Here is a 19,754-nt window from a genome sequence, read left to right on the forward strand (position 1 = left end):
CTACAGCAGGGGACTTTTAGTATATTTTTTGTTGGGTCAAAAGCAACACATGTACCAATTTTCATCTTTATGTTCAAATGTTCTAGGTCAAGCCCTTTTTTAGTCTATCTGTCCTGGCCTACATCCCAAACTTAAAAATTCTTGGAAGTCATGTTAATAATAATAATAATAATAATAATAATAATAATAATAATAATAATAATATTGGGCTTTATTCATCGGATATTCCCGTTCAGAAATTTTCTGCTTTACGAGGGAGTCCGCTTTATAAATTACATTGTACAATGGCTATTTTTGTTTCAAATAAATTTTCATTTGCTTTACAAAACATGGTTTAGATTCTATTTGTTTTATAGCCACTGGTAAATTGTTCCATAGAGTTACGCCTCTAGTCTTTATTTGTTTTTGATTAAATTTATTAGAGGTATTCATCATATATAAGTTATATGAGCTACCTCTAGTTTGATAATTTAAAGCACCAGTCATCGGAAATATAAGCAAAAAATCCAAAAAAGTCAAAATATTAAGAAGGCTATTGATTGAAAACACAAATAATAAATAGTCGGTCATTTAAATAAATAAAACAAATTTGAATAAAGTGCATTTTGTTTGTAATGATGACTTTTTACTTTTAACATACTAAAATAGAAATTTATAACTGTTATTAATCACAGCTGACAGGAATGATCGTATTATCACAGGTAATAGGAGTCGATAATACTATAACAGTTGATAGGAATCCTACTATCACAGTTGATAGGAATGATAGTATTATCACGTCAAGTGTAATTAAATTATGAAAGATTCACCGTTCAGGCTGTGAGATACAAGATTTTAATATTGTTATCGCTGAATAATATATATTTTGTATTTCTAAAGAAGCGACATCTATCTGTGCTTATTGTAATGAAATCCCATTTTTGAGCCTCCACATGTTCGCCGAAGAGACCATATGGTCCTCATTTCGTACAACTGGGAACCCGGGTGTGTGAAAACCTCTGGCGACATCTCTCGGATATGTGTTAATTTCCATGGTCCCCACTTGTAATGTGAAAAACCCAAGAACCATACAAGTGGGGACTTTTTTAAAACAATTAATTTGGGCTCTAATTAGTCTAATTATATCATTTATCTAATTACTTACATGTGAGGACTTTAAAATGTCCCCACATGTAAGTCGGGTCCCCAGATGTGGGTGAAAAGATTGTCAGAATCCCCACTTGTCAATCGTATGCAGACGCACATACACACACACACACACGTCCAGTGCAATACCTCTCCGTGACGTCATCGTCACTCGGAGAGGTAAAAACTGACATAAGAATCGTGTATAGTCGTATTGGTTGCGTTGTGACTCGAAGTTCGTTCTCAGACGTTATCCCGTCACTGCCGAATGCGGGAACTTTTGCCTGCTGCGTTATCGCCCTGAGCCGTTTCGTCCCTCCTTAGAACAACCTGGTGATCCATGAGCTACTTGAAGACGACCACATTGACACCCAGCTTAACGCGGACGTCCGATGTACAGTAGTCCTTGAGTCACAGGAATCCCAACCTCATACCATCCATAGATTCTAGCTTCCAAAGGGCTGGATTACAGTAGAACGCCACAACTCCCAGCTGCAAAGATACCTCGAATAAAACAATTCAAACTTTGCAAGGATAACGACATTGAAGTAAAAATCACTATCTGAAGTGTAAAAACTGACGAAAGAATCGTGTATGGTCGTATTGGTTGCGTTGTGACTCGAAGCTCGCTCTCAGACGTTATCCCGTCACTGCCGAATGCGGGAACTTTTGCCTGCTGCGTTACCGCCCTGAGTCGTTTCGTCCGTCCTTAGAACAACCTGGTGGTCCATGAGCTACCTGAAGACGACCACATTGACACCCAGCTTAACGCGGACGTCCGATGTACAGTAGTCCTTGAGTCACAGGAATCCCAACCTCATACCATCCATAGAGTCTAGCTTCCAAAGGGCTGGATTACAGGAGAACGCCACAACTCCCAGCTGCAAAGATACCTCCAATAAAACAATTCAAACTTTGCAAGGATAACAACATTGAAGTTAAAATCACTATCTGAAGTGTAACAAGTTGGGAAACCAAAATAAACCTCTGCGAGTCGAGACGAATTTACTTTCCAAACACAGGTCCACCATGGACGAACCAATACTGAAGGACGGATGGCAGTGGGAGAAAGTTGAAAAATACTTGTTAATTCGCCCTCTAGCGGCAGATAGTAGCAAACCGGATGGTTGGGGAATCAACGTTCTAACGAGGGAAGCAGCTAATGTCTTATTTTGTCTAGATGGCGCTAGCGTTTTCCGGGATTTGACTCCGCATTTTCATAACCCCCTCCATTTTGGGGCTGAAAAGGGGGAAGTAAGCTTAACATTGGTTTAGTCGCTTAATAATGGGTTGCCATTGGTTCTTTATTATTACTTCGTCCATGGGTCCTCCAACCAATGAGAAAAACCGGAAATACGTAGCTCAAATTGGCGGGATATTGCGAAGGTCATTTGTAAAGGTTTAATCGTTTAACAAATCCTTGTGTATTCTCATAATTCTAATGAGGACCTCATATCTATCACTGAAGTGTGTATTTAACTTTCGGCTCACTCTGAACCGTTAACACCTCTTGTAAGAGGACACGAAACAAGGTCAATTCTGGCTTAAATCTAGGATATCTTATTTCATAGATCCAATCGCTTCAACACTTATAGAAAGACGAAGTATTAAGATCCATATTATGTAGTGAAATTAAAAGTATCGTTTACATTATATATAAATGTAGTAAAGCTGAATTAAAAAGTAAACACCAAATTTGTAATGTTAATATCAAAAGATGTTCTTGGAATATTGAGATGAAACAGAGCTTTATAGCTACACAACTACTAAAAGAATCGTAATGCCGAAAAATATTTAAAATATTTCCATTTAATATTCTGCAAAAAGGAAATGTTATCGTATTGTAAGAGATCTTATCATCCTACTCGCTTTATATTAACTTTGATATGCGTGTAGTGTTTCGATTCGGATGCAATCTTCATTACTCGTTCTATATAAACTCTCACTTGTGTCATTACCTAGAAATAAGTTTATCTTAAATAATTAATTAAATATAAATGATATTAACTATTTTAATCGCCAGTAAATAACTTTAAAATTAGTTAAATCGTTTAAAATAAAGTTGTTCCTATTATCTTTCGAAACTTTGCTAATATTGACGTTTAAAGTGAAGGGTGCCCCTCTTGCCCGCTTTTTTTCAAATTTTGGTGTATATATACGATTCGTTTCCATTATAAAAATAGATAGAAAACGCATTCGCGTGAACCGATGGTGGAAGCCCTGCCATTGGGAGGCAAGACGTTTCTCGTAACCCTAGCTGATCGCCGCGAATATCTTGAAACCAAACGATGACGAATGAAAAGAAGCCAGAATGTACTGACTGGCGTCCATGTGGAATGGACAAAGTCATGAAGATGGTGGTGCATAGAAGCTGGTGTCAATGTGGAATTGACGAAGAACAGAAGATGGTGGTGCTTGGAAGCCAGCAAGTACAGACTAGTGTTCATGTGGGTGGACGAAAACCGAAACTGGTGGTGTGGGAACTCAAGTAGAATAGCCAGCGGAGAGAAACACAATTTTCCAAATTTCCGTGAACTGTCAATGCAGTCCGAAAATTGGGAACACGTTTGCTCCGATACGCAAACTGCGAACGCGGTCACGTGGGGTGTGTCAGACACATACACACAGACAGACACACACACCCACACGTCCAGTGTAATACCTCTCCGTGACGTCATCGTCACTCGGAGAGGTAAAAACTGGCATAAGAATCGTGTGCGGACGAATTGGTTGCGTTGTGACTCGAAGCTCGTTCTCAGACGTTATCCCGTCACTGCCGAATGCGGGAACTTTTGCCTGCTGCGTTACCGCCCTGAGCCGTTTCGTCCCTCCTTAGAACAACCTGGTGGTCCATGAGCTACCTTAAGACGACCACATTGACACCCAGCTTAACGCGGACGTCCGATGTACAGTAGTCCTTGAGTCACAGGAATCCCAACCTCATACCATCCATAGAGTCTAGCTTCCAAAGGGCTGGATTACAGGAGAACGCCACAACTCCCAGCTGCAAAGATACCTCGAATAAAACAATTCAAGGATAACAACATTGAAGTTAAAATCACTATCTGAAGTGTAAAAACTGACATATGAATCGTGGACGGTCGTATTGGTTGCGTTGTGACTCGAAGCTCGCTCTCAGACGTTATCCCGTCACTGCTGAATGCGGGAACTTTTGCCTGCTGCGTTACCGCCCTGAGCCGTTTTGTCCCTCCTTAGAACAACCTGGTGGTCCATGAGCTACCTGAAGATGGCCATATTGACACCCAGCTTAACACGGACGTCCGATCTACACGAGTCCTTGAGTCACTGGAATCCCAACCTCATACCATCCATCTGTTACATAAAAAGTCACGTGTACATAGACGGCGCGCATGTGCACCCGAGTTATCTTGTATAATAACATAGATTGTACTAATTCATTCGAGCTCTGGCTTAGCCGTAACATCTCTTAACTACTGTTACTTGTAGTCTCGCATATTACATAGTTCAAGGCCTAACATGGTGTCAGAAGCGCAGGCCCGTCGAGAGACTTTGCGGGCCCCGGGAACGGCAATGGTTCGGGCCCCTAGAAAACTTCTCCAAATCATTGGTATAGAAAATATCTGCACGCACATTGTCAGGTCCGCACTACAAACGCTCTTTTCTCGTAGCAATTTAGTCATTTTATGCTCTAATATCTACCTTTTGGTTAAAGGTAAAAGTCTGCCTACCTTTATAAACCAATTTTAAGTTTGTAACTAATATAGTTTACGAAATACCTCAAATCAGTCTCCTATTATTACACTCACTGTAAGGTACTTCAAGAAGAGGTAGAAACTTAAATTTTGGGATTTATTTAGTAAGGAAATATGGAAAAATACTGAAATTTCTTTAAAATGATTTTTAGTTCTCACTTTAAAAACTTCCTTTATAATAAAGTGAGATCCTTACATAAGTAGAACCATTGAAAAATTTACCAAGCTTAGCTTTGGAACTAATACACTGCAAAACCTCTGAGATATCCTGAACGGCCAAGTTTCATACACATTTTTTTTGGAACTCTATAGAGTTTATATAAAACATATTGTCACTTGGCTACACTTTTTTCCAATTCGGTTACTAAAAGGTCACTTTTCCAAAAATAAGTTGCTATTAGTTTTTGAGTCATTCGGTGTTATTTATCTTCTCGACCACGACGTAAAAGGTAATATATTTCAATAGCCTAGCTTGATGACGGTTTAAACGCAAAAATAACGATATCACATTTGATTAAACCAAAAAATATTGAGGCTCGCTTATCTCGCTAAAGAAATGCTTAAATTAATATTGAAAAACAATAAAATACAAGTAAATCATTTGATTTATAACGACAACGATTACTTTGCATTCTGAGATGTGCTCCAAAATGGTTTAATTCAATTTTTTCTCTAGACCTTTCATGAGGTAATTTACCTTTTCTTTGACTGGAAATATCTATGCCCGTAGATTTGGCTTAATAACGACACAGACCTTTAAAATACCTTTAATTATAGAACATTCCATTTGACCTGGCCCTTCTTATTAGCTTAATTTGGTCCCATTTAGTCACTTTTTGCTGACTTTTTTTATATAAATTAGTAACTTATTAAACTAAATTTGAGCGTGTGAGTGACTATCAGCCCTGTGAAACTCTTTAGGCTTTTTACTCATAAAATATGAAGTTACAAGAAACCCATTTATGAGCGACTGTGAAACGCTGTCTATACTACTTGTGTTGTTAAATTATTAGACTACTTTGCCTAAAACCATAAATATCAACTTCGAAGTCAAAAAGCTATTGGTGTAGGACTTATTGGCTTATGATCTATTACAACCATTATCCACTAAAATTAATAAAGGTTGAGGCCTAGCCGGGCCCCCGAGAGGTACGGGCCCGGAAAATGAACCGAATTGCCCCCCTCTCTCGACGGCCCTGGGCCAACAAACATTAGCTTATCTTCTTACGAGGGAAATAAATAAAATAGCGGAGACTTCGTGTGTTGGTTGCCAAAACTCTTACGAAAACCAACTAGGGCACCTCTGCATGACCTCAGATTGGAGTGATAGAGTTTCCTCGTTCTTCGATCAAGCCGTTCAAAATTTACGGATGAATGAGGTATTAAATTATATCAACTTTTATCAAACCGTTTTAAGCCGCGTCCCTTAGAACTCTCAAGAAACTACCGATGTAGTTCATAGTTTGTTAAATTTAGAAGACTTTAAAACCGATTTTTCGAATCAAAAAAATAAACACGATACAACTACTTCCCGTTTCTTCACCAGTTATGAAACTGAAATTAAATATTAAATTTCATTTTATATTTTTAATTACGTTGTGTACTTTGTTTTTGGGAATTTCCATCTCTTTAATAGCTTTTTTAAATTTAAGTTTTCTATTTGCAGAAAAGAAATAATCTGTTTTGTCTGTGTATACCAATATAAATGTCTTTTTTAACCGTGATTTGTCTTTTTTAACCGTGATTTGTCTTCTGGAGAAATGTTGGTGTGTCTGTTTTATAACAATAAACATATTTAACATTATATATATATATATATATATGACAACTCTTTTTATTTATCCTGATCATAAGATGATACGACTCTCATCATAATGGACCCGTTTTATATTCATTGCATATCAACCGCGTCTTTGGATGTTTTCAATGACAATTCTAGTAGTAAGTTTAAGATTTTATTACCAAAAGAAATACATTTACACGGGAACTATGAATGGGGGTTGAAAGAGTTGATATTCCGCCTAGCTCTCCCACAATTAAATTACACTACGGAAAATTGTTACACGGTGCAATTATTACACATCGTGTTATTTCTTTCTGGTACTCGCGTATCGGAATACCGATGGTTTTCATGGTTCTGAAACCTGGGAACTAGGACTTTTAGATAAACTGATAAGTTCAGAACAATTACTTCAATTAAACTCAATTAAAATTAAGCGCGTAAAATGGCGGGAAGCGAGAACACTGCTTCAATCAATGAAGCTAGCAGCGGACAAACAAACCGGAACTTACTTAAACTTGCGAAAGCGTTAAGGAAAAGTATCCGAACCGCGGCAACAATTAAAATTAATCAAATTGACGCTATGATGATCGCGACAGAAACATCAGAGGAACAATTGGAAGACGCTCTAGACGCTATCATACAAGAAGAGGACGCAAATCGACGCCAAGATCGAAGCCCTAATCATCGACCCGATGAGATGGAGAAGGAAACCACTGACACAATTAATTACAAGGTGAAAATTGGAACCATAAAATCAGCTTTAGCCCGGAAAATTAGAAAAGCAGCACCGGAAGCATCAGGATCAACCATCGGCAGCCTCGTCCAGAACATCGCATCACCATCCAACGCTGGATCAAACATAGCCCAAGGACGACCGGAAGTTCGCCTACCAGAACTAACCATCCCACTATTTACCGGAAACCACGAGGAGTGGAACAATTTTTGGGCAAGATTTCGTACCACAGTGGACTTTAAACCCCGCTTAAATAAAGTAGAAAAATATATTTATTTAATTCGATATTCAAAGGCGACGCGTTACAAACCGTCAAAGGCCTATTCGAGACGGATGCCTCTTTCGATGAAGCCGTAAGATTATTAACTAATAGATTCTCGCTGGATGGTTTAGATTTACATTACCATATGAATAAACTCAAATAAATTCAGCCCGTGCATGATTCGAAAAATTTAAAAGCTTTGCGAAATTTGTTAGATTCATGTTAGATCAGTTTTCGTAGTCTCGAGATCTTGGAGGTAGACGTAAAAGAGAAAGCGTCCTTTTTTGTCCTAGTATATTAGAATGTTTACCAGATGATATTAGAACCGATTAATGTGTTAGTCGAAAACCTTCGAGAAGCAATTTCAATTGGGATGCTAATGAATTAATGAATTTCGTGAGGGATCAAATTGAGAGCAGGGAAATGGCAGCAATTCTCGGTGAAAAAAATCATAAAACCAATTCTAAATTTGAGGAACAATTTAAACCTCGCAACAATTTCAATTCAAATTCTAGTAGTAGAGATAGGGAAAGGCATAGGCACACGACCACGGCAAGGGCCTTTGGAACCAGGGTCAACAAAATAAATCAAAATAAAGGGTTCTGCATTTTTTGCAAAAGCAAAGATCATGGGTCCCTAGATTGCGAAATAAAGATTCCAGGTCAAGTACGGCCCATTTACCAACATTAAGGCTCAAGCCGTATTTTGCAGACCAACATTCCACTCAATTAAGGTCAGATTGTAGTAGTTGAGAGTCCGCGTGCGTATATATTATTTATGAAAGTTTAGTATCATGATCCGAAAAGTAGAATCTGAGAGTACTTGACCGTGTCTGGCATAAAGTTGATAAAGATGATGAATAGAAGGGCCTCGAGAACTGAGCCTTGGTTAACTCCTCGTTCAATAGGTACCCAATCGGAATGTACTCCGCTAAGGGTCACTCGATCTTTGCGGCTCTGCAAATAGTTTTGAAGCCAATATAATGCGAGACCCGATATGCCAGCTTTATTAAACGCGTCTAGCGGGTTAGCATGGGGGATAGAGTCAAAGGCCTTAGAGAGATCAGGGTAGATAACATTCACATTGTGAAGAGGTTGGTTACACTAGAAGGTTTTGTAAGAAACCCGTGTTGGGCTCATGTGAAGAAGTTGCTACACTATAGATGGTTGTGTATTTGGCGATTGACAATTATCTCCGGTACTTTGGAGATTTGAATTAAGGACCTGATAGGCCTGTATTTACAATTTGAATTTTTTATAATTTACAAATATTATTATTGTTTTTTTCAACCAATAATCGTAATGTTCATTTTTTGTACAAATAATAGTAATTTTTATTTTTTTAACAAATGTTCATTTCTTCTTTGTTTTTTTATTCAACATTTGATTGTATATTTCATTCATTTCTTTAATGTTGGCTTTCTTTTTTTCATGTTTTCTTTTCCATTTTACTGTGTAAGTTAATAAATTTTAATTTCACAAATTACAGATATGCTAAAGCTATGAAAATTAAATCGAAATACCCTTTGGGGTCCCAGATATATCCTTTGACTTTATAACATTTATGGAAAATATTAACTAAGAAAGTAAAAACCTGTACCATTCACGGAATTATCCGTGGCGTTTTCTAAAAGTATAAAAAATGTGCAATTAATGTAATTAATAATTAATCATTTTCAAAACAACGCATACCACTAGATTTCACGCCAATATCTATAAAAAAATGTCAAGTTAATTGAAATAATTAATGTTTTTGAAAAGATGCATACCACTTGTATTTCCTAAGAAAATCCGTGGCTTTTTCAATAACTGTAAAAAAAGGCAAGTTAATGATTAGGAAAACAGCGATAACAAGTAAAATTACCGGAATTATCCGCAGGACAAGATAAATTAATGGAACTATAAGTGGGTTATGCAATAACTAGAAGAAAATGTAAAATTTATGTTAATAACTTAAAAAAGGCCAGCACGTGTCGCTTTAACTAGCCAACTTTTTGAAAATAAAAATATATAGAAAAAGCCAGGATTATCTATATATTTCATTTTAAACTTTATAATGATTCAATATGAGAATTTGATAAACACTAATGATTCAATATGAGAATTTGATAAACACTAATGATTCAATATGAGAATTAGATAAACACTAATAATTCAATATGAGAATTTGATAAACACTAATGATTCAATATGAGAATTTGATAAACACTAACACTAACAGTCACTTGGGAAAAATACATTTTTACAGATATTACGAACTTTTCCTTTATAGGATTCCTCCGTTAATGAACTTGCAATTACAGCAGGTTAATATTTAATAAAACAACCAACGAGTTTTTTTAAATTAATCTTTTTGAAGTAAGACTAATTAAAATAGGTCAAATAATAGGAAAAAGCATTTATTAGCACTAGGATTTATGACATTTTTAAGGGGATAATGAAGAAGGACAAGAAGTTTTTATAGTCAATCCTGTTAAAATACGCACCTTAAATTACTCGTTTATTTATAATTAATTTCAAAATCTGCGATTTTAGGCTCGTTAAGCTCTACATGATTTTGTAATTAATACAAAAAATGTTTTCCTAAACCAATTCGTGACTAATAAATATTAAATATAAAATACAAATTTTTAGTCTGTTATTCTTGTGTTTTGAAGCATGTTTTAACTACCTTATAGGGCAATTCATAATTTTTTTGAACGAGTTATTGCAAGTGATAACTAACGTGATAAGCCTTAGGTGTCATCAAACCTCGAATGTTAACTATTGTATGTCTCGCGATTCCTCTAGTGCTAATGAAAAAAGGTGGCCAAATTGATTGCAGATTGTAAAAATTTAATTTGAGTAACTTATTTATTAGCAATAGGGGAAGCGCGAGTCTACCGCCGCTTTTTGTTCAATGTTAGATAACTCTCCATCATGTGTCAACTGAAAATTTAACATATTTCATGTTGAATTATTTGTGATTAAGAAAAGCCGATAGAAAATAAAAATAATATGAATTTTTATCGACTGTTTTAGTTATAGCATTAAAAATAAGAGCTTTTGCAATAGTGATACATAGGACATATTTCTTAATGATTAAGATTTCAAAGATAATTTAATAATAAACTAAAATAATAATATTTACAACTAACAAAATGTCCGTGTTAGAGTCTACTAAAGCAATATTATTGCGAGGTATAAAAACCCTAAAATTCGAGGCAATATTTGTATGTCATACGGAATTTTTTAGCAGTAACGCGGGACAAAACTACAATTTTACTATGCAGTTAAGGTGCATTCGCAAAGGCGCTGAAAGTCGAAACTGAAAGCTGAATGAAAAAAATCAGTTTCAGCGGACTCTTTAGCAAAGAACAAAAACTGGTTTTTTAAAGCTGAAGCGCAAAACAGACGCTGAAAGCAGGCTGATTTTAAGTTTCAGCCAAGATCAAACTGAGGTTGATCTTTCAGCTTCAGCGCCGTACCACGTGATGCCAAAAGCCAATCAAAACAGGGGGCGCTGGGGTCACGGTTTTGAAATTATTTACGCGGGTATTTTAAAACGGTGAATATCGTGTCTCGTTATCTTGAAAATGTTTTCTGTGAAAGAATTAATTAAACAAGAAAACGATGAAAAAAACCGAAAACTATTTGAGAGAAGAAAATAGCAAATAGGATGGAAATGAGATAAAATAACAAGAAAGAGGTTACAATAAACAATCTAATTAAAATAATTTGGAAAAGTAGCAATAATTTCGGGTTAAAACATATCCAATTGAGTAAAATTTTGGAAAAGGGGGAAATTTACTCAGTTGATAAACCTTGATAATAACCAAAACATGCGCACATTTAGCCACTCATCTATTTTTCCCCATTAACAGTCAAGGCTTAACATTTGATAATCTCCTTCAGTTTTTCGGTTTTTCCAGATGGGATGAACCCACCAAAGGGGCTTTTTCCTCAAAAGGTTTTGGGTTCTTCTTTTCCGATTCAAAAGTAATAATTTCTTTTTTAATAATAATAACAGCAACAATTTCCGATTCACCGACGCCATTTTATTTCAATATTTTTTGTGATGAATCCCTAGCGGCTGTTAATAAAAACTGCTGCTTTGCGAAAGGTACAGCGCGAAGCTTAAACTTGTTTTTGATGATGAAATTATTTTTTGAAAAAAAAAGCGCTCAGTTTTTTTCAGCTTCAGCTTCAGCTTTACGCTTTTTGAGTGGTTTCAGCGCCTTTGTGAATGCACCTTTAGACATTACAATTTGGCGATAAGTTTCCTTTTTGCCTTTTAAGAGGAGTATGACTAGTCTAGAAAAATATATAATTAATAAAATAGGTATAATAAAATGGCATTTGAAAATCTCAAAAAGAAATTGAACTAAATTAGAATAGTCATGCTCCCTTCACGATTCTCAAATTGCCTCTAGTATGTGGGTAATGAGATAAGTTTTGTATACATACATTCAGCTAAAGCTTCGGGTGGAGGATCCTCCAAACTGTTAGCCCCTGTTAGTAAAACTTTCATGTCACTGGTGACACATATATTTTTCTTCATTATGGGGTTAATTTCTTTGTACTTATTGTACGCATCAATTATTTGTGACAGAAATTCTTTTGATATTTTTAAACTTGAAGGTTAATTGGAAAATTTTGCATCTAAAACTTAAAATGTTTAGTTTAACGAAATTGGTAAAATATTTTTACAATTGAGGAAAACTTCACGTATATTTTACCAAAAGAGAGCATATAATTGCTTGAAAATGTTTGTATTTTTTTTTCCTGGGTAAAATTATGAAAAAAATATTTATCGCCATTTGTTTCATAGCTTTTGTCCCATCTGAATAAGAAAAATAAAATGAAGGTTTTTAATATATTATTATCTAAATCATATAAGTTACATTTATCACGTAACAATTCATACTAACATGTTCTTGTCATGGAGGCATTTCTGGACAACCCAACCCCACCCTTTCTTTGGGGTACACCCCGCATTTACTTTTAATAAATCTGACCAGTGTTCAAGGCAGATTCACAGACGATCAAGTCAAAGAAGACTTTCATCTCGCAGGATGCGCGATTAATACCGTAGCCAGACTTGGTCAAGAAAGCACAATGTTCCTCCTGTCCTCTACGGAGGATGTACCGACGGAGGTGCGCTTCAATTACAAAGTCACGCCTTATAAGAGACGTCCTATGCAATGTAAGAACTGTTAGCGCAAGGGCCATCCATCAAAGTATTGTAGAGCCGCCTTTCGCTGCAGTCGTTGTGGGGCTCAACACGACGACAACAAAGACTGCGATGCTCAACCGACGTGCCCCAATTGCAAAAGTACACACTCCGCAACAACCCACACTTGCCCAAGACGGCTACAAGAAAAACAAATTCTGAAGATCCAACAGAAAGAAAATATCCCAAAATCTGTCGCTGCAAAACAATTCCGAGCCACACAACAACAGAAAACCTATACAACCAGGGTTGTTGATTTTTTTTGATTTTTTCAAAAAAATCAAAAAAAATCGGATTTTTTTGATTTTAATTGATTTATTTGATTTTTTTGATTTTTATTGAACTACTAGAGAGTAAATTACCAACATGAAAACTTTTGAGTCAAAATTAACCAAAAGCAAAATAATCATGACATTTAAGCAGCTATTGGATATTGTTACTATTCAAATTCTTGTATAAAAAGACTAGCTTGGCCGCAATTTCATTTCCTAGCCTATCCAGCAAGACAAACTGGAGTTCTGGGGAAAACTTAAACTGAGATATACCAAAACAAAGAATATTTTTAATTTTAGGTCTTTTCTAGTTAAGTTTCTTCTCGAGTTTCTTAAACCACTTGTTGGAATCTTAGAAAACATATTTTAAAAGTAAAAATATATTCTTGATTTTAATCAAATGATTTTTTAAAAAAAATAGCTTGATTTAAATCATGATTTAAATCATGATATAAATCAGTGATTTAAATAAAACTGATTTAAATCAAACAACCCTGTATGCAACGGTAACCCAGGGCAAGCCTGCCTCTCCTTTGCGAACAACGTCATTGCTCAAACAGCCTCATTCTACAGCCCAACCCTTCAAACCCCCGTTTCCCCCTCAACCAGCTGACACAATTATCAAGGTCCTATTTGACGTTTATTCAGAACGTTAGTAACGGCTTGGATATTGTTTCACTCTTCACCCTTGTTGCTATCAGGCTCCAATCCACTCCCCACAAACGACAGGAAGTTGACCCTCTCATCCCCGATCAGTTAAAATCTGGCCTCACGTTCTTTCTTCGCAATGGACAAGATGCCAGATAATTTAAGCCTTATCCAATGGAACATAAGAAGCGCGTTGACCAATTTTGGGGACCTCACGGCGCTTATCCATCAAGGGAATCCCCATATCAATAACTCTTCAAGAAACTTGGCTTACCCCGGCAACAAGCTTATACACCTTTCACCGATACTTGATTTTCCGGCAAGATCGCGAAGCGAGTCTAACCTCAGACACCCAAAGAGGAGGTGGGGTTGCCGTTTTGGCACACAAGGATCTCCGTTCGGTCCTCTTATCCATGATTTTCCCGGTCCGATGGAGGGAGTAGCGGTGCAAATCACTTGGCATGGCCTCCAGATAGAAATTCATTCTCTATACGACCCGAAGGGCCGGACGACGGCGCCCGCTCTTCATTTTCTCTCTTCTCAACTTGTGCCCTTCTATGTGCTGTGTGGGCACCTCAATGGCCGACACCCTATGTGGGGGGATCATGTGACAAACTGTCAAGGCCGAATCCAAGCCGATTCGTTACAAGATGATCCCAACATCACGTTGCTGAACACAGGCGAGCCCACCAGAGTACCGGGGACCTCCCACCCTACGGCTCTGGACCTCACTCTTACGGACCCCTCTCTGGCGGCAGGCGGTACATAGATTCCTTTAACGAAAGGGGGAACGACCACCTTCCCCTACTGATCCATCTTTCTACCAGCCAGCCCAGGCGACATTCTGGCGTAGAGGTTCCGGCACAGTTTACCTTTCGCCCCCTCAACAGGCAAGTCTTCAGGTCTAGCGCTAGGGAGTTCATGTAGGCCAACGCTCACGTTCAATGCACTTACCAAGACGTCAGTCACGCCATCCAGTCCTAAGCAGAACCTAGGCACAGCCGCCATTCCTCAGATCAACCCCATTCCAGGCCAATTTTGCCACCTTGGTGGTACATGAAATTAAACCAATACCACGCAAAAATGAAATGGCACTGCAACCGCTTTCGACGACAAAATTTCCTTGCCGAACTTATTGCCTATAAAAGGGCCAGAGCCTCTTTTCGACGACATCTCAAAACTCAACGACGACAGAGTTGGCACCTCTTTTGCTCACAGCCCTATGTCCAAAATTTGGGGAAGTCTGAAATGGGCCACTAAGGGCCCTCGCACTGAACTCCAGCCTACCCCACACGCAGATTATCCGGCTATGGCCGCGACCCTGGCCGACTTTTACCATTCAAAATATTTCAAAAAGCACGAGGTTGCCCCGCTACCACAGCCCTCAGTACCGCAGGCGGACTACAATCAACCTTTTACCCTAGAAGAATATCACAGGGGCCTCACAACCCTGAAGAATACTGCGGCGGGGAGCGATGGCATTACGAACGCTATGTTCAAAGTGCTCCCAGACGAATTTAGTCAGAAAATCCTGGACATGCTGAGTCGTGCTTGGATTACCCATCAGTACCCGGAAAATTTGAATGATTCTATTATTGTTCCGTTTAGAAGGCCGGGCTAAGATAAAAACGCGCCCGAGAGTTATCGTCCTATTGCGTTGATGTTCACGCTGAAAGAGCTGGCGGACAAATTAGTCAACCAATGCCTCCAATATGTCCTGAAAAAGAATGGCCTGCTCAACCCTGCTCAAACAGGATTTCGTAAGGACAGGCATACCATGGGAAATGTTGAATGCTTGCTGGTAGCGGTCCGTGCTGCGTTGTCCACTCGTCAATATCTCGGCGCGGTCTTCTTGGACATTAAGGATGCCTTTGGCAACATCCGCCCGGAGATGGTTCTTCACCCTTGAGGATTTGGAGGCCATTTATTTCATTGGATAAGGGATTTTCTCCTCCAGCACCATATTACGGCGCGATACAATGATGCCCGTTCAACTGCCGGTCTTCTGGATTCGGGGTTGCCTCAGGGTAGCCTCTTAGCCCGACTATTTTCCTCCTTGCGGTTAACGACGTCGGACTAGACTTCCCCGCTTCGTGCCGAGACGATTTCGGAAGTGTATAGGACACTACAGACTGGCCTCACTCTGGTGGCCGCTACGCTGGAACAATGTTCCCTACCACTTCAATACGAAAAATGCCAATTCTTGATCTGCACCAGGCGGCGCAGCAAACCTCACAACCTATTTCTCCATATTGATGGCAACCTTATTAAGGAAACGACTTCCCATAAATACCTAGGCCTTTGGATTGATCGAAAGCTATTGTGGAAAGACCACATCTAGGATATAGCGACTAAATGCCGGAAGCGCCTCAATGTACTGAAGGCAGTAATTGGCCTTACCTGGGGGGCTAGCAGGGCTATCGGCAAGATACTATATGTTCAATTAATCTATTCCATCATGGATTATGGAACTACAAAATACGGCACAGCGAGTCCCACTAATCTGAAACTCCTTGACGCTGTGCAAAATGCTACCCTCTGCATTATTTTGGGTACGCCCCGGTCTACTTGCGTACAGGCTATGGAAACGTAACTCTGCGTTACTCCTCTCTCAGAAAGAAGACGTATCCTGGACTTGAATTTGTTGGCGCGGAAGCTAGCTCACCCCGGCGAGAAGCCCCTGCATTGGGACGACACACCCTCAACATACCTCCCGCCCCTTGCCCAGAGGCCGCCAGCAGCCAGGCTCATGCTCTACCTCAAAAGTGGCATGAATACTGTTGTCTTGGAAGCAAATGGAGCACAGCCTATCCCCCTGCTGAAGACTCAGCCGCCTTCTTGAACCCTGCAATCCCCAATATACTCAACAACCAGGGCGCCACTAAAAAGGGGGACACTCCCCAAAACGCCCTTACTCAGGACTTCCTCGGTCACTTGAACTCGGCCGTCTCAACCGCCCAGCCTCTGATATGGTACACGGACGCCTCCTGCAGGCCTGGGACTCCTTTGAACGGCTTGGGGATAGTGTTGGATACGCTCAATATGGACGACTCGTACACTGTCAACGGCCTACACGATATAACGAAGTTTGAACTCCTCGCGATCTATATCGCCCTCCGTTTCGCTCAGGACTTCCCCCATCCCCAGGTGATACTACTATTAATGTTAAGCGCCTAGTGTTGCAACGCTGGTTGCGATTCGTTGGCCACTAGAGCGTTGGAATTCCAACGAGTCGTAAAGATTTATTATTACTCTCGTTGCCTGTCACGAAGGACAGTAAAAATCCTGGCACGGTTTTTTTTTTAAGATCTTGGTCTAAAACTTGAATAGGTCACACCAAGACCCGAAATAAAGTGTTTTTTACATTTCTGGTTTGTATCCTAAACATATTTTGACAACATGACACGGGGTATTCCCCCTCCCCCTTTGTATTTTGTGAATGTAACAAATTACGTTTAGTGAAAGAAAAAGCTAATAATTTGTGATTTTAAAACCAAAAAACGGGGGTTATTTTTTAAGATCCAAGCGGCTCTTCGGCTACTGTTACAAAGCCATCCCCAAAACCACCTGGCGGCTACTATCCAACAGATGATTGCGACTGGCACACAAACAGTCACCTTGATCTGGTGCCCGGCTCATGTTGACATACCCGGGAACGAGAGGGCTGATCGGGCGGCGAAGAAAGCCCTCGACTGGGGCCAACACGTACCCTATTACTGGCATTACCCAACAGACTTTACAACGAACCTTTTCTAAACTCCGCCGAGTACGATTCCTAGAAGACTGGGTCGGTTCCCGCGAGGGTCTCATTCAGGCGGACTACCGTCTACACCCGTATTTAGAACACGTAACGGGGCTACGCGTCCCCCGCCCCCAAGAAACCATACTCGCCCGTCTCCACTGTTGCCGTTGGTTGCCGAAAGAACGTCTCTTTGCCTTGCACAAAACTTCGAGCCCGAACTGTGCCTGGTGTCACACTTTAGACACGACCGAACACATCCTATGTTGTTGCTCACGATACCGAGCGCTCTATACCAAACTCCAAGCTCTTCTTCCGCAACGCAGACTCTCGCCCATCAGCTCCTTCGACACACTATGGCCGGGGATAGGAAAATCATTGCGCGGGTAATCAAAGTCTGGGCCGCATACACTGGGGCCGTGAAGACCAGCTCATAACGCTCCGTTAATCCACACTGTTGTTAAGCTACACTAACGCCGTTTAAAGTTATCAAAAAAACAAGATATGCCCCAAGGCATATTAACGCTTTTTGCTGTGTGATATTGCCTTTAACAAAACCCGAAATTAGGGATATTCACACCGGCAACGCCAACGATTCCCGCTACCAATAAGCAAAGGCGTGGAAAAGTATTGGAAAAATATCGATAGCTTAGCAACAACCCGTAGTGGCGCAGACGTAGAGTATCCGCATCCCACCCCCAACGTCAGTTCTAATCCCGCTACCTCCGAGAGTCAGCATTTTCTCGTCGAAAATATGATCGAATTTAGTATAGATGTCGCTAGTGCGGTGGAGAATCAAATTCCGGCGAGCTCTGCCGCGTAATTTAAATTTACGAAAATGTACGCGAACGCAAAACAGACGGCCGTTCTGCCAGCTAGCCAGCTAGCCTGCTTCCAAGGGTCTCCGTATAAAGCTTTTGCTATGGGCAAAAAGCTTAAAAAGTACTATCTCTACTGATATAGATTTATAAACATTTGTAACCTATGTTATATCAACACGACGGGCCCGACGAAAGCCTTGGGACTACTCCCACATGTCCCAGATAAAAAACTTTTAACTCAATCTACACATCTAAGATACCACTTAGAAACAAGGATAAGATGGGTCTACGGCGTTAATACACGCTTTTTGGTTCTTAATCAAATCTTAGAATAGGTCAAATATGAGGCTAACACGAGAGTCTTACATCAGAGAGTGTTAGTTATAACAGGTTTAAGATGAGCCTTACCCAAAATGGGAGAATTTAGGATCAAGGCTTTTCAAATTTCGCTAAATATTTTTAGTTTATAGTAAAATTAAGCAACTTACATTAAATGACACGTGTTGTTTTTAATCCGAAACTATAAAATCTCCACAAACTGTAATATCTACACATAGTCTTAGACTCTTGTAACTGCTGAAATAAAAAAGTTAAGAAAATTAGAAGCAAGGCATGGCTTTTCAAACAGCGTTGTGTTTTAAAGTAGAATTAACTTAAACTTAACAGCAAAAACCAATAACAATTGGTACAAAATGGCTGACTACCTTTCATTTCCACTGGCATGCAGAAAGTGACCCTAACAGTGGTCTGAGTTAATAAAATGGCGCGTCTTTATACAGTGTGGAAGAGATCAGAGCAACACCTACCTTTGTGGAAAACCCCCAAAACCCGTGACGGACTACTTCACTGCAGTTCATTTTCGAGCTCTTACACAGGGTGTGACATGTGTCATTGTATGCAAATGAGAAGGTGCAACAAGTATCATAGTTAATATCGTTTAATGATACGCACTTTGAAACGTTAAAAGACCTACGATTAAGCTTAGGAACTAAGGCATCACACTACAAATTAAAGGGCTGTTTGGTAAACCCATCAGTGTAAATGTTCGATGTGCCTACCGTCGTGGTGTAGGCACTCTTCAAGACGATTGTCCATGTCTTGTATTACGTTTTCTAGCATTTGAGGAGTGATTCGTTCAACTGCGCTTCGAATTCTGGCCTTCAAGTCGTCTACATTTAAAGGTTCTGTTGCAAACACCTTCCCCTTAACATGTCCCCATAAGAAAAAATCAAGTGGGTTAGGTCAGGGGATCTGGCCACGGAATTGGTCCACCTCTACCGATCCAACGGTTTGGAAAGTGCTCAGTTAGCCATTGGCGAACATTGACCGCCCAATGTGGTGGCGCACCATCCTGCTGGAACAACAGGTCCCGCATCACTGCTAATGGTAATGCGTCTATCGCATCACTAAACTCGTGGCTTTGGCC

General features: G+C 39.4%; 1 protein-coding gene and 4 non-coding genes across 5 annotated transcripts; 1 reads left to right on the plus strand and 4 right to left on the minus strand.

The window, feature by feature from the left end:
• Nucleotides 1–1,318: 1,318 nt before the first annotated feature.
• On the minus strand, nucleotides 1,319–1,618 carry LOC149630069 (signal recognition particle RNA). The gene has a single exon (XR_016374206.1).
• An 89-nt stretch (nucleotides 1,619–1,707) lies between these two features.
• Nucleotides 1,708–2,007, minus strand: LOC149630070 (signal recognition particle RNA). The gene has a single exon (XR_016374204.1).
• Nucleotides 2,008–3,830: 1,823 nt separating this feature from the next.
• LOC149630071 (signal recognition particle RNA) lies at nucleotides 3,831–4,130 on the minus strand. Its single transcript, XR_016374203.1, has one exon.
• Nucleotides 4,131–4,211: 81 nt separating this feature from the next.
• On the minus strand, nucleotides 4,212–4,506 carry LOC149630072 (signal recognition particle RNA). Its single transcript, XR_016374201.1, has one exon.
• A 10,922-nt stretch (nucleotides 4,507–15,428) lies between these two features.
• Nucleotides 15,429–15,848, plus strand: LOC149630073 (uncharacterized). Its single transcript, XM_089851273.1, has 2 exons — nucleotides 15,429–15,662; nucleotides 15,726–15,848. The coding sequence occupies exons 1-2, from the start codon at nucleotides 15,429–15,431 to the stop codon at nucleotides 15,846–15,848; spliced, it is 357 nt and encodes a 118-aa protein (XP_089707399.1).
• Nucleotides 15,849–19,754: the final 3,906 nt, after the last annotated feature.

This window comes from Phalangium opilio, unplaced genomic scaffold (assembly GCF_054372755.1).
Source record: "Phalangium opilio isolate 3A_F unplaced genomic scaffold, DU_Popi_V2 ptg000103l_1, whole genome shotgun sequence".
NCBI classification, from domain to species: Eukaryota; Metazoa; Arthropoda; class Arachnida; order Opiliones; family Phalangiidae; genus Phalangium; species Phalangium opilio.

What these genes read in the sequence shown, in the direction of transcription:
- LOC149630073 (XM_089851273.1), top strand. Translation starts at nt 15,429, where the DNA reads ATGTTCACGCTGAAAGAGCTGGCGGACAAATTAGTCAACCAATGCCTC. An exon ending in GCAACATCCGCCCGGAGATG is followed by an intron (nt 15,663 to 15,725) that starts GTTCTTCACCCT and finishes TTTCTCCTCCAG; the next exon opens with CACCATATTACGGCGCGATA.